Source organism: Callospermophilus lateralis, chromosome 7 (assembly GCF_048772815.1).
Source record: "Callospermophilus lateralis isolate mCalLat2 chromosome 7, mCalLat2.hap1, whole genome shotgun sequence".
NCBI lineage: Eukaryota > Metazoa > Chordata > Mammalia > Rodentia > Sciuridae > Callospermophilus > Callospermophilus lateralis.
The window spans coordinates 126,850,921-126,865,396 of record NC_135311.1 but is presented as its reverse complement, the minus strand read 5'-3'; the positions used below and the strand labels follow the sequence as shown (position 1 = coordinate 126,865,396).

The 14,476-nt window shown below is 38.7% G+C and overlaps 1 protein-coding gene across 1 annotated transcript in view; it reads left to right on the top strand.

The window, feature by feature from the left end:
• Clic4 (chloride intracellular channel 4) overlaps window positions 1-14,476 on the top strand; it is a 67,642-nt gene that overhangs the window by 42,932 nt on the left and 10,234 nt on the right. Inside the window, exons 3-4 of the mRNA XM_076861017.1 lie at window positions 7,042-7,167; window positions 12,951-13,057. Of these exons, the coding sequence (XP_076717132.1) occupies window positions 7,042-7,167; window positions 12,951-13,057 (233 nt within the window). The remainder of the gene's footprint in view (window positions 1-7,041; window positions 7,168-12,950; window positions 13,058-14,476) is intronic.

The following is a 14,476-nucleotide window of genomic DNA, read 5'->3' as shown; positions in this document are numbered from 1 at the left end:
CTAGGGTTCTAGTCACCATAGTAGCAACATAAAGTTTTGCAATATTGTGATACTTTAAATTTTAACAATTTCTTAATAAGAAAAAAATGTTACAATGGAACTATGAAACTGTGTATCTTAAAAAGCGGTTATAAACTCAGAACAAAATCTGATTTCCAAATTCCACAAATAGTTTTACTTTCATTATCATGTCCCGTAGTTCCACTCTCCTGAAAAAAAATCTTCAGTAAGTTGATAAAATAGTTCAGTAGTTCTTCAATAAAAGCAGCATTAGTGCCACATGCAAAGAGACAAAGTGGCACAGGACAGGCCGGCTGTTAGAGGAATCATCCATCTCCTGCTGCCGGCCATTGGGGAAAGCAGACTCCACTTTTCCCCAGAACAGTTCAAGAAGCTTGAGTTTTCTGGATGCATTCTTAATCACGCATATGCTCTGTGTGCTGTGTGTGTGTGTGTGTGTGTGTGTGTCTGTCTGTCTGTCTTTGTGTTTCTGTTTCTCCCACATGCATTGGAACAGGGAGAGGTTTGCTGCCACAAGTTTTTATGTTCTTTTCAAGATGATTTCAATGATCATAAATCCTGTTGAGATGCTAAGAGCTGAATTAGAAAAATTATTAGCAAAAGTTCTTCTAAATTCTGTTTATAAATTGCATTGTTAAAACACTTTAAGAATTATAAAAGTTGTATTTGGAATCTTTTAATGTATGCTATTTTGTTCTTTAAATATTATTCCACAAAGAGATACTGAAGTAGATCACCATTAGTAGTGTACTACATTCAGAGAAATCTGTAAAATCCTTTTACTGCTTGAACTGGGGCACATAGAAAGAAGCTTCATTACTAGGAGTCTTGGTGTCTTGTTGTGTGTGTTTTGGTGAGTCCATTAAGGTCCTTCAGTGACCTTAATATTGTCAAGCCAAAAAATATCAAATCTAGTAAGGAATAATGTGTACAGAAGCAAAGGATTCAGTGGTCTTCACTTTTATGGGGAGGGATCAATTATTTATTTAAATGTAGTGCTCAATATTTTCTTGATGTGTGTGAATTTATTTTGTGCCTTGAAAATTGGCACCTGTAAAAGGGAGTGCAACTTGGGGGGCTGGGGAGATAGCTCAGTTGGTAGAGTGCATGCACAAGGCCCTGGGTTCAATCCCCAGCACCACCAAAGAGAAAAGGGAATGAAACTTAAAAGTTCTACATACTGAGACTTATTTCTTCATTTGGCCAGTCAGTTGGCTACAGACAGGTCATCCTCACAAGCCAGCTCCAGTGTCATATAGCTACGCCCACCTCACTTCCCACCACGCTGGGACTGAGCCACCAGCCCAGGCCTCCAGTTGGTCCATGTGCACTGCATTAAGTCCTAATTGGAGGCACTTAAGTTGCTGAGAGTATTAGCTTCTGTGGGCCCTCCTTTTTGTTCCCTCATTTCCCTCTCTTGGTTTCCTGTTTTCGTTTCTCTTCATTCCTTTCTTCATCTAGAAATAAAATGAGAGAGAACAAAATTATTTGTTTTATGCAAAAAGAAATGGGGTAGTAGGGAAAACCCCACAAAACACAACACCAAAGAAAAACCACGCCTTTATTTCAAGGCATGAGCTTCGGGCCCTTTGCTTTTTCTAGATTATCACCCAAGGGAAGCACTTGAATGAGTTTGAATGAATTGCTGAGTATTTGTTGGAAGGCCTTTTATGAAATAAACCGAAGATGTCCTGTTTTCAGCTGTTTCTTATCAGTTCACTTCCACATATCTCAAACTGCAATTCCTGCAATGTTAAGTTTCTGTGAAGCATCTGTGAAATGAGCCCTTGTGAGTCAAACGGAATGCCTGAGGCCCTGAGCACCAGCTGAGGGCTGGAAGTCAGGATCTTACATTCTGTTTGGTTGATGGTGCAGCTTGTGAGAGAGTTACCCACTGCCTAGGACTTGGCCCTTCAGTTTTGGTCTACTAATCCATTTAGTGGGAACAGTTTCTTCTCAGATCTTGCTTGGAATAAGGACCTGATATGGTTGTCCTGCATCTGTCTCAACAGTTAATCCTGGAAAGAGTTTCATTACATTTGTTTTTATAGCTTTTCAGAAATATGATGGACTAATCAGTACACAACTGGGAAACTGGTTGTCCTGTGCCTGGTTTCATGTTCCTTGGTTGAATATGTCCTCTAAATCAGGTTTTATTATTATAAACTGGCTAATGCTGGACAACTAGCCATGAAACATTAGCTGTATTTAAATCTGCTGATCCCGTCATCTGTGTGACGCCCTGTTAATGTGATGTGGAAGGCAGCGATGACTTCTGTTTGCATACTTTTGTTGAGTTCACTTTCACATGCATTATTGATGATAAATTAAATGTCTATACACCCAGAGAGGCCGGGGCTTACTTAGGGAAGCAGTGAGTGAATGTCAGAGTTTAGGACTTTAATCAGCCCATCTTATTCCAACTTTGGTTCTTTCTTCTCTGCCATGCCACCTTAGTCCCTCCTCTAATAAATATTTTTGCTTGGAGAGTTTAAAAGCTGTCATAATTAGTTATAGAAGTAATAGTTGTTATTTATTTTGGTTCCTTCATGGGCTATTTTAAAGCATGGTGTTCTTCCCCTTTATCCAACTGTACACCATTCATGAAAAAAATATTTGTAAAAAAACAACAACAACAACAAAAAAAAAAAAACTTGTGGGGCTGGGGTTGTGGCTTAGTGGCAGAGCGATTGCCTAGCATGTGTGAGGCACTGAGTTCAATCCTCAGCACCACATAAAAATAAACAAATTAAATAAAGGTATGCTGTCCATCTCTTAACTTCAAAAAAATAAAAAAAAATAAAAAGACAAACTTGTTATTACTTTATACTTAGGCACATAATTTACTATGTATTGTAAAAATGTTGATGATTATGTTTTATGACTTTAGATTAAGAAAATTGTTTTCCAGGTGATCACAATTTGTACATGAAGAGAGGAAAGAACATTCTTAGTCACCCAGCATCATTCCCTGGGAGATGTGTGTGTGTGTGTGTGTGTGTGTGTGTGTGTGTTTTGCAGTGCTGGGGACGGAACCCAGGGCCTTGTGCATAAAAGGCAAGCTCTTCCACTACACTGAGCTAACCCCCAGCCCCTCTTTTGTGTACGGTATACAAGTTTTATTTTATTAGCCTTCTTGCTTTGGTGAAATGATTTTTCTTACCTTTGTGCTATTTTTTTGTTTAACTTTCTAAAACATTTTCTCTTTTTTTTAATACTGGGAATAGAACCTAGGGTACTTCACCACTGAGTTACATCTCTAGTGTCTTTTACTTTCTATTTTGAGATAGGGTGTTGCTAAGTTGCCCAGGTTGGCCTCAAACTTGCAATCCTTTAGCCTCAGCCTCCTGAGTCACTGGGATTATAGGCATGCGTCACCAGACCCAGCCTGTTTAACTTTTTAACTTGAAAAATATTAAGATTTGAAAAAGAAGTATATGAACCCTGAACTTTTAGGGTTTCAGGACTTTTGATTATGTACAAGATCTTCTTGAATTGAAGAGGAAGTAAATTATCAGTGGGAACAAATGAGTCTGTCAGTGAATGATGTATAGACTAAAGATGACTGTGGTCTTGAACGTATGGGATTCTTTCATGATCAATGACGAACAGATGTCTGGATGGGGAGTAAAAAGAAATAACCAAAAGAAGCCAGTGAGGGGCAGGTTATAAACGAATTAGTTCTTCTGGTAGTCAGACCAAAATACCTGACGAACAACTTAGAGGGGGAAAGATTTATTTTGGTTCATGGTTTCAGAGTATTCAGTACATGGCTGCTGACTCCATCGCTCTGGGCCTCAGTGAGGCAGAGCATCTGGGTGGAAGGGTGTGGCAGAGGAAGGTGGTCAGCTTGTGACATTCAAGAAGCAGAGCGAGACAGAGACAGTGCCAGAGAGAAGATAAGTCCTTCCAGGGCATGCTCCTGGTGACCTATAGGTCCCACCTCCCAGGAGTCCTTTCAGCCATCACGGATTGGTGAGCTCAGAGCCCTCAGGACCTAGGCACTTCCCAGAAGCCCCACCTCTGAGCACAGGAGACTTGGAGGAACATTCTAGTTCTAAACCATAACAGTTATAATTTGAAGTTGAATACTTATAAAAAGTAACTAACATTATGGGCTTACCCCTATTTTAGTGAATGGGGGTCTGGAAGACCTCAGGTTTCAGGTATTCCCGCTATTTTGTGCTCACCTTTACCTTGTCAGACTGAAGGGTGCTCAGGGAAAGAATCAGGGTTGAAAAAAGAAGTCATCTTTGGAGCTTAAGGAAATATGTCTTGTCTTTGATTTGGAAGAGAGGCCCTGGAACTTGGGTAAAGGCTCTAAGTTAGAAAATTGGAATAATCGAATAGTTCAAGAAGTCATCGTGTCTTTGCTTGGAATGTGGTCATAGACCCCCCCACACACATACACACACACCAACACACATCTCCCAGGGAGTGATGCTGGTGAGCAAGAACATTCTTTCCTCTCTTCATGTACAAATCCAACCTGGATTGAAAGATGGAGCTTAAGAGAGAATGGGAACCAATGAGACCAGGGGACGTGGACAGCTGCGCTAAGTATGGATCTAGGCCCTCTGTTTTGAAAATTCTTTTTTAACAACCAAGTATTCCATTTTCAGGATCCACTTAAAGATATCTTTTATTCTATTCAGATTCTGTGCATTTGTGTTCAGGAAGGAAGGGAGAAGGCAGGAAAGCCAGCTCCTCCGGTATGGGCTGAGAAGGGGAGGTTCTTTGAAGTGATGTATTGTTATGTGTTTTTTTAAGTTTAAAGTTTACTTTTTTTTTTTATTTTGGAAGTTTTCAAATATATACAAGAATAGAATGAACTTCTCCATAACCCCAATATAGTTACCAAATCTTACTGCATTTTCTGAAATGCTTAGATTTTACTACATTTTCTTGGCTACAATGTTTTAAAGCAAATCCTGGACATCATGTCATTTCGTCCGTGCTAACCTCAATGAGGTCCCCAAACAATAGGGACGTCTTCTTACCTAACCACAATGCCATTGTTATGCCTGGTTCCTAGTTTATAATCCGATTTTCCTGGTTACTGCCAAAGTATCTTTTTTATCTATGGCAGTTCTGTTCAAATCACTGTCTAAACACATGTCACTCATTGTATTTGGTTATGTCCCTCAATTTTTGTTTTAAATAGTCTGCTTTAATTGAAGAGTAGACTTTTTGTATCTGTTTCAGGATTAATTACCTTGTCATCTTACACACCAAGTATCCAAAATAAATTTGGAAACTTTACTCTGCAAACACGAAAAAATGAGAGTGATCAGGCAGATGATGGATGCCCTGGTACCAAGAGGATGGTTTTGACCTTATGGATTACCCTGGGCAAGGGGTTGCCTGGTTCATACTTTGGGAAACACATGCCTCCAAGGCTTGATTAGATTCAGATTTTTTTTTTTTTTTTTTGGTGAGAATATTTCATAGTGCTTTATACTTCATGTTTTATCAAGAAACACACCATATCTGGTCATCTTATTTATTTATTCTAATATTCATGGGAGGGGCCTGAGTGAGACATTCTACTTTTTAGCTATTTAGTAACAATATTCCTTGCTATTAGTGGTACTGTTGAGTATAAAGTTTTGTCATCTTTATTAGTGTTTTATGGTATTTTCGGTTTTTCCTATTTAATAAGAGAAAAATAGCTTCATTGTTTAGCTTTTAATTCCTTATATAATTGTGATATCTGACATATTTCCATGTGTTCACTTTTCTCCTATTAATTTCTTTCAACCCATTCTAATTCGATCTTTTGATGACTCTAAAAAAATAAATATATGGGCTGGCGTTGTGGCTCAGTGGTAGCGCGCTCGCCTAGCAAGCGCAAGGTCCTGGGTTTGATCCTCAGCACCATATAAAAACAAATAATAGTTGTGTCCAACTACAACTAAAAAATAAATATAAAAAAAAATAAAAATACATGTGGACAAAACTCCTTATAGATTTTCTTTTTTCACTATAGTGTTTATCTACTCTACTGCCTTTTACCATTGATTTTGCTATCTCTTATATATTGAAGTAATTTTATTTTTACTTTTTGGTACCAGGATTGAACCCAGGGGTGCTCAACTACAGTGCCACATCCCCAGCCCTTTTTATATTTTAATTAGAGACAGGGTCTCCCTGAGTTGCTTAGGGCCTTACTAAGTTTCTGAAGCTGACTTCGAACTCATGGTCCTCCTGCCTCAGCCTCTGGAACTGCTAGTTTTACAGACGTGCGCCACCATGTCTGGTTACTGAAGTAATTTTGATAATTTATTATATAATCTGGTGATCTTTTTCCTTGTTAAGTCTGAACTTCTATAAAAACGAGGAGAGGCAGCGCCAAGAGTTGGAATCTTAGAGTTGAAAATGGCTGCAGGATCAGCTGCTCCCCTGTATTTTTTCCTGCTCCCCTCAAAAAAGGCCTCTGTAGTTTCTGTCTTAGGCACAGTTGCTACCAGAGTCGAAAATCAGAGACTGACTTTCCCAAGTCTTTCTGCCCCTCATTCTACCACCATCTCTCATAAGCACCTTAGTTAAATTTGGAATAATGGAAGACACTTAATGGTCTTACCATAGAATATGTGCTTTGTGGAGATCTGATTTCTATTGGCGTACTTTTGCAGCTCTTAGACTTTAAATGCTGTCTCTTATTCATTCTAATATACTTTGAAAATTTAGAACTACTCTTAAGAATTTAAAGTATTGTTGCTTTTTTTTTTTTTTTTTATTGGGGATTGAAACCAGGGGCACCTTCCCACTGAGCCACATCCCTACCCTTTTAAATTTTTTATTTTGAGGGAAGGTCTTGCTAAATTGCTTGGGGTCTTGCCAACTTGCTTGGGGCCTTGCTAACTTGCTGAGGCTGGCTTCCAGTTTGTAATCCTCCTGCCTCAGCTTCCTGAATTGCTGGATTTATGGGCTAAAGTATTTTTGCTTTACTAGAGTAAAAAAAAAAAAAAAAAAAAAAAAAAAAAAAAATCTCATTTTGACTACTATTTTGCCTAACAGGAAGCCTGCAGACCTGCAGAACTTGGCTCCTGGGACACACCCACCATTTATAACTTTCAACAGTGAAGTCAAAACGGATGTAAATAAGATTGAGGAATTTCTTGAAGAAGTCTTATGTCCTCCCAAGTAAGTATCAAATAAAATGTGCATGGAGACATTTCTACCTCTTTGTAGCTTTGTGTGATTTGTCCTTAGAGACCCTTTACCTGCTTACTTAAATTCTCATAGCATTGATTTGGGAATGGCCAGGTGTCTTTTCTAAGTTACTTATAATTAATCCTACATAGATGTCAGAAATAACTTCTTGCTAGGCCAGTAAGCCGTACTGAGAAAGAAGGGAATGTGTCTAAGCTCTCGGGAACATGGAGAAAGCAGGTTTGGGACATATCAGAAAAGATTCTTGTGGGCTGTGGGTTCCACTGACCCTAGGCAGAAGGTCTGAGCAGGTGCTTGGTGCAGAGTGTTGTTGAATTTGCTCTCACTCACTTTTAAAGGTAACTTTCGGAACCTATAGCTAGGGGAAGTGATTTTTCACACTGTTGGGATTCATTTTTACTTATTTCTTTGAGGTACTCCAGATTTCCAGGTTGTACATGTACTAGGTTAACTCAATTGCAGATGTGCAGTTTTGGATCCTTCTGTAATCTTGGCATAGGTTCAAAGCATTATTAGTTTCTTTGAGACTTTTCCAGTTTCATTATCCCAAAAGTTGATGGGTTTTTTCCCTTTAACCCAAGCTTTTCTTGTTAGTAACTTGACTTTTACCCTCCATGTCCAGATAAATTCCCCAGGAAGGGAATTATTAGGTTAGAGGGTTTTAAAATTAATTGCTCATTATCTATCCATTCATTTGTTCCTTCCTTCATTCATTCTGCAGTTACCGGGCAACAAAACAGTCTAGATACACTAGCGAGTGTGACACGGTCCCTGCCTTCACCTGGTACCCTCAGTAGAAGTGGGAGGGGTTGGGTGAGGGTAGTGAGTGGCAGCAAGAAAGGCTTTGGAAAGGGGCAGCGCCCGCACTAAGCCTGATTTATAAGGAAAAAAATGACAGCTAGCAGATGAATGAAGAGTGGCAGGCATTTTAGGGTGCAAGACTCATTTTGAGGAAACAGTGTTTCTTTTGGGGAGCTGGAGGCTGGCGGGAGCTGGCGGTGAGACTTGGTGGAGAAGGAAGGCTGCCCGAGTGGAGTAAGGAGCCTCCTCGGCAGCCAGCTCCCTGTCCCCTGGGAGCAGAGTGGCCCCGCTTGGCAATCCCGTGTCAACCCCAAGATTGTGTTCTCTTAATCTTTTTTATATAATTCCAAAAGCCTGTCCCCCGCCTGCCTGCCTGCCTTCTTTCTGAGAGCTTCAGGCTTCTTTTATCTCTTTTCCCCAGACTTTCTAACTGCCTTGATCCTCCAATAAAGTGTCTCCAGACCAATGTTAATAAAATTGTCTTAATTTCTCCTCCAGGCCGTGCTGTGATTAGAATACCGGTACATCAAAACTGAGATCTTTGTAAAATGTGAAGGAACGCTTTATACACATCAATTGGGAAACATTAGGAACTTTTTTTTTTTAATATTTTCTTTTTAGTTTTAGGTGGACACAATATCTTTTTTTTTTTTTTTAATGTGGTGCTTAGAATCAAATCCAGTGCCTCATGCATGCTAGGCAAGCACGCTACCACTTGAGCCACATCCCCAGCCCCACATTAGGAACTTTTGAAAGCCTGTTGCAACATGGAATATAGTAAATTAGATCCCTTTTTATTCTTGAAAAGTACCACGTTTGCCAACTTGTCCTCAGACTTTGATTGAAAGTGATCTTCCTCTCATACCTGTGGATCATTGTGTGGACATTAAATTATAAGTAGAGAAGCTGTTTGAATGACATACTCATTCTCTATGAAGAAAACTATATTTTGTTTTAAAGCACTGTATGAAATACTTATTGTTTAAATTCCTCCAAGTTTAAGTTTTTAAAATCATTGTGTTGATAATATATGCATCACTTAGTCAAATGGACATTTTCCCATATTCCTTTCTAGTCTTCTTCACCCACCAAAAATCAAGAATGTTTATCATTTCTTCTTACTTCTCCCAGAGGACATTGACATTACGAGAAATGGTAGCGCTGGTATCAACATATTATGGTTTCTTGGTATCCATTGTTCTGTAAGACATCAGAGCTTTGAATTGGACTATGGAAACAAACATTTTCATTTTGCTTTGTTTTGTATGGAAATTTCAGCCCCATGGGTGGGGAAGGGCAGATTTGAAGAGATACTATAAACAGAAATGGTCTTTTCTTTCAGTTTAAATGCATGGAAATCTTTCTGTTTCAAGTATTCTTAAGGTGCCATACTCTCTCTAGGGTATTTTTCTTGTTTATGTGTTGTAGTTTATATTCTGAAGAGAGTTTCTGAGTAAAGTTATACTTTATATAGAAGAAATTACTTTTGATGCTGCTAATGCTTCTGGTGTTACTAATATGCATGTGCTAATGTGTACCATGTATTATGCTTTGAAGATTATTTTATGGGTGATCTCAATTCCCACATAGACTTGAAAAAGAAACTGAAAAATGAATAATCCAAATACTTTGTCCAGTCTCTCCCAGTTAGTGGTGTCAGAGCTGGGCCACCTTTAAAGCCAGGTTGATATGGTATTAAAAACATGTCTCCTCTGTTCTCTGCTTTGTCCTTTCATTTCATTGGGTTTAGCTTTTATAAAAGAGGCAAAATGTGAGTCTTTGATCAGAATCGTGCTTCACGAGTACAAGATTGAAGTCCAACTTGAAGTTTAGAGGAAGGGTAGGCTAGACCCAGGTGGGTCATTACAGGCTGCTCTAGTGAGACCCACCGTGGTTGGCAGCAAGTCATGAAGCCCCGCTGCAGGTGAGCTGCTGTTGAGCTACGGTGAGGTGTGACTTTGGCTGTCCCTACGTCAGCATGCTGGGGTGGCGAATGCCTTCTCCGAGTGGACTCTGTCGCCCACAGTGCGGAGCGCTGTCCACGGGACCCAGCTGTGGGTGCAGGAGCCGTGGTAGACGCGCCACTGGGTGCCGCCTGCGCTCCTCTGTGGCTTGCACCAGGAGCGCCCTGGCTGCTGGCCCCTTTCTCTCCTGGAGCTTTGCTGTGAGCGGCCTTTTTCTGGATAGGATGAGAAGAGGCAGGAGAGCGGTGCAGGCCGGGGTGCGGGGTGGGGGCGCGGAGGGGCCGGAGCCCAGCATTTCTAATGACTCGGCTTTGGCGCTGGTGATGCTGAGCACAGCGTTTCCATGTGAACGCTTCCTGGTTCAGTCACAGCGAAATACAGGCACCAGGCAGTGTCTCCTCTGGAGTGTTTGAAATTTAGGGACTGATGGAAAGCTTGACTCAGAGCTTTCGTCGGGTGTGTGAGACTACAGGTCCCACAGTGCGCTCCCTTCCTGCTCTTGCGAAAGTAGTTCTGTATTTTTTAGACCCTCTTGCTTGAACTACTCTGCCTTTGAAACTTGGGTTTTTAACTCAACTGTACTTGACCAAAGTACTTATAAAAGATAGAAAGATAAAAGAAGGATAATAGGATAAATTTGGAGGCGAATTCTATAAAAGTTAAGCTAATTTTATTTTTTAATTTTTATTAATTATTATTATTATTATTTTTTTGGGGGGTGCTGGCTATCAAACCCAGGGCCTTCTACATGAAAGGCAAGCACTCTGCCAACTGAGCTATATCCCAGCCCAAGATTAAGCTCTTACTCTTTTTGTTCAGTGAGAAACTACGTCATTAAGCCAATTTTAAAAAATGAGAAACATAAGGAAAGAATTTACAAGGATAATTCAATAGGCAGTATATAACCAGTTTTTTTCTTATACTAATACAAGAATGGAGAAAATATTGATTTTTTTTCTTTCCCCTAAAAGGTTATAATATTCTTAGCTAGTCTACCATGAGTTGAAGGGCTGGTTTGAGACTCAGTATGATGCCTGGGTGCTCATATCTGTTCTGTTGTTGAAACATAGTTCATGAATTATTTGCTTCCTTTTTGTAAAATATTAAAATGATGCTCGCAATAATTGAAAATCATTGCTTGACTAAGCTTTTTGCTAAAACTAATAATGGAGGAATTAAAATCTAGTGTTTTGTGAAGGTACAAGAAAAATTGGCAAATGATTTTGGACCCACTAGTTTAGAATTTCATTTATCTGTTAGAATCTAATCTAATAGAAGCAAACAAAAAAATCCCCACTGATCCTGAAGATAGGAAATTTGAGTTTTTGTTAGTGGTTACTTTTAACTTGTTCAGTGTTTTTTGGGACCAAATATGTAAACTTGAGGAATGTAATTTTCTTTTAGGCCAACTATGATTTGAGGTGAATGATCTCGTATAGCTATACTATTTTATTCATTAAACTAATAGTACACATTTAGTACTTTATCACAGTAGGAGGAGATCTTATAGTTAGGGGAAAAAAATTCATTCACATGCATAAATTCAGGTGAAAATCCTTTACTCTGTTCATTGAGAAACTACGTCATTGTGTCTATAAGGGAAATATTTAAGATTAAAAATTGAGAGCTACTTAGAGACTGTGTATATCTATTGAGAAGGAGGTTAACTGGAGCATAGAGGTGTTTAACAGGTATTGTTTATCTCCCTTACCAGTGTATAGTATTGTGCACAATTTTTAGAAGATTCGTCTCTTCCTAAAATCAAAATTGTGAACAGAAGAAATGTGATTGTAAAACCTGCACTGAAACACAGCTTGCAACTGAGCTCAGTTTCTTAAAGACTGCCTCGCCTGTGTCTTTGATGGCAGGACAGCATCTTCCAGTGTACGAATGATTGAAATAGCTAGTTCAGTATAAAATATTTTTTCCCCAGAGTTTTTCTGCTTTTTGGTCCATTTCCGGTGGCGTTTTACAGGACCTTCTGGCTGATTCATCTTCCCTGAAATGGGGTGGAGGTTGCATTCCTCCAGCCCTGACTCTGGAGTGTGCTGGCCCTGAAGGGAACATGTCCGGTTGGGCCTTTTCATATGTGTTTTCCAATTTGAGAAATGTGCACTGAGTATGTGGGTTTGAGATCTAAATATATAAAATACACACGTTTTAAAAGGTTGCTGTCATGTCTATTCTCGGAGTTGAAAACTTTATAACAGTGCCCCAGAGCACTCAGTATCATTTCCAACATTTATTTTTTTTGCTGCTCACTGATGCCCTTATAAATGTAGTATGGAATATGTAACATGGAGGTTTGGGTAAGTATGGGTGAGGGTGTGCAGTGGATGGCCTACCTGCCGTGGGTGATCAGAGCGCCAGATCAGCCTGGGTTCTCTTCCTGCTGTCAGCATCTCTGGTACCTGTGCAGGCCTGGTTCAGTGCGTGGACTACTAAAGATGTATGAGAAGGCGCCTGAGCTGTGCTATCTCGTAACTACTGAGTGCTTGAAATGTGACTAGTGCAACTGAGGAAGTGAATTTTTAATTTCATTTTATTGTGATTCATTTAAATTTGTATTCAGACAGTCACTGGCACTGATGATGTCCTCACTGGACCGTGAAAATGTGGAATATCTCCATCATCACAGAAAGTTCTCTTGGACAGTGCTCTCCAGAGGTCTCATTCTCTGATGCCTCTTGGCTTGGCAGGAATTACATAACAAGTCTACTGTCTCCGTAGTGTTCTAATTTATCAAATAGAGGTGGCATGTGGTTGGCCTTTGTTGCCAAGAATATTAATGTATGAACAAAAACACTGTGCAGAGCTTTGTTTCCTAAGGAAAAAACATATTTTAAAAATATCATAGCAAACAAATGATGGATTTTCTTACAGTAATAACTGTTATAGGAGAGCTAGCACAGTTCTTTGTTGATAGACAGAACTTATGCTAATGCATCTTTGAAGGCTCTATAACATACTGTCACCTTTTCTATTTAGGTATTTAAAGCTTTCACCAAAACACCCAGAATCAAATACTGCTGGAATGGACATCTTTGCCAAATTCTCTGCGTATATCAAGAATTCAAGGCCAGAGGCTAATGAAGGTAAAAAACAAAACAAAACAAAATTGAATCATCACAGCAAATAAATAAATAAACAAAAGCTAGTGTTGTGTCAGTGATTATAAATGAACACTTGGAATTCCCATAAGCATTAAGAGCATCTTTTAGAGTTGACCAGAGATTTGATGATAAACTGGAATAGTCCTTAAGTTGCTGTTTTTCTGTGTTTTTTTACCTAATGCCCCAACACCCTGCGCAGAGTAGATATATGACAAGAGACATACTGAATGAAATTGTTCTTATGTTCTTTTGAGAAGTTTTTGTGAAGGGAAATATGTAAAGAATAAAGATGAATAGAAAATAATGGATTATTTGGTTGTGATGGTTTGAAATGGATTGATATATATATATATATATTTATAATATATATTTATTGTATATTTATGATATATATATTTATGATATATATTTATTTATACTTATATTTATATTTGTGGTGCTGCGGATTAAACCCAGGGCCTTGTGCATGCAAGGCAAGCACTCTACCAATTAAGCTGTATACCCATCCCTGAAATGAATTGATTTAGCTTAACTTAAACTATTGCTAAATCTTTTATTTTGGGGTACCAGCAGCCTAAAATCAGCCTGGATGATTTTTTTTAAATGCTTATTACCCTTAAAAAATAGTTTTCAAGAATTACTTTAAAAACAAACAAATAAACATAAATAAATAAAAGAATTGCTTTTAGAGCATAATTAGATTCAACAGCCTTCCAGATTTCTCTGCAACATAAAAGTTTTGTTTCAAGTGATATTTTCATAGTGAGAATTATTTAGGTAGTACAGAGGCAGTTTTAAAATTTTTATTAAAAGATACTTCAATTATTTCATTTACCAAACTTACATATAGTGAAAGGAAGTCTTTTTGAAAGAGGCCCCTTCTAATGAGCATTGTCTGACATATACCATTTGGTAATTTCTCATTTTCCTGTCTTTGCAATGTGAAGCATTGTTCTCTCTGTAGAAAACCGTATAGAGGGAATGCTAGTGTTTACTTAAAAGTTGTAGTGATAACTGGAAAAACTAGCTTCTAAAGATGCTTTACTTCATCATAGTTTAGTTTGGTAGTGAAGGTGGGGTTCTGGGTGTATATGGCGGAGTACCAAGTGGGGGACACATCCGTGCTGGTAACAGAACAAAACATCTTTTTAAAGATTGAAACACTGCTAATTTCCTTAAGTTATTTTAGTAGGCAGTTCCAAACTTTTCAGGCTATATTTTATAATTAAATTTTAATATTATAGCATTTTTATAATTTAGTATTGAATTTCAGTTGTTTTCTTCTCTTGGTTTCTGGAATAATAGTCCCTGTATGAAATGTTTTTCTCCAGTGAAGGGGAAAGGGGGATCTTAGTGCCTAGGCCTGGATCGTGTCTATTTATAACGTGTTCCAGTGGTTGC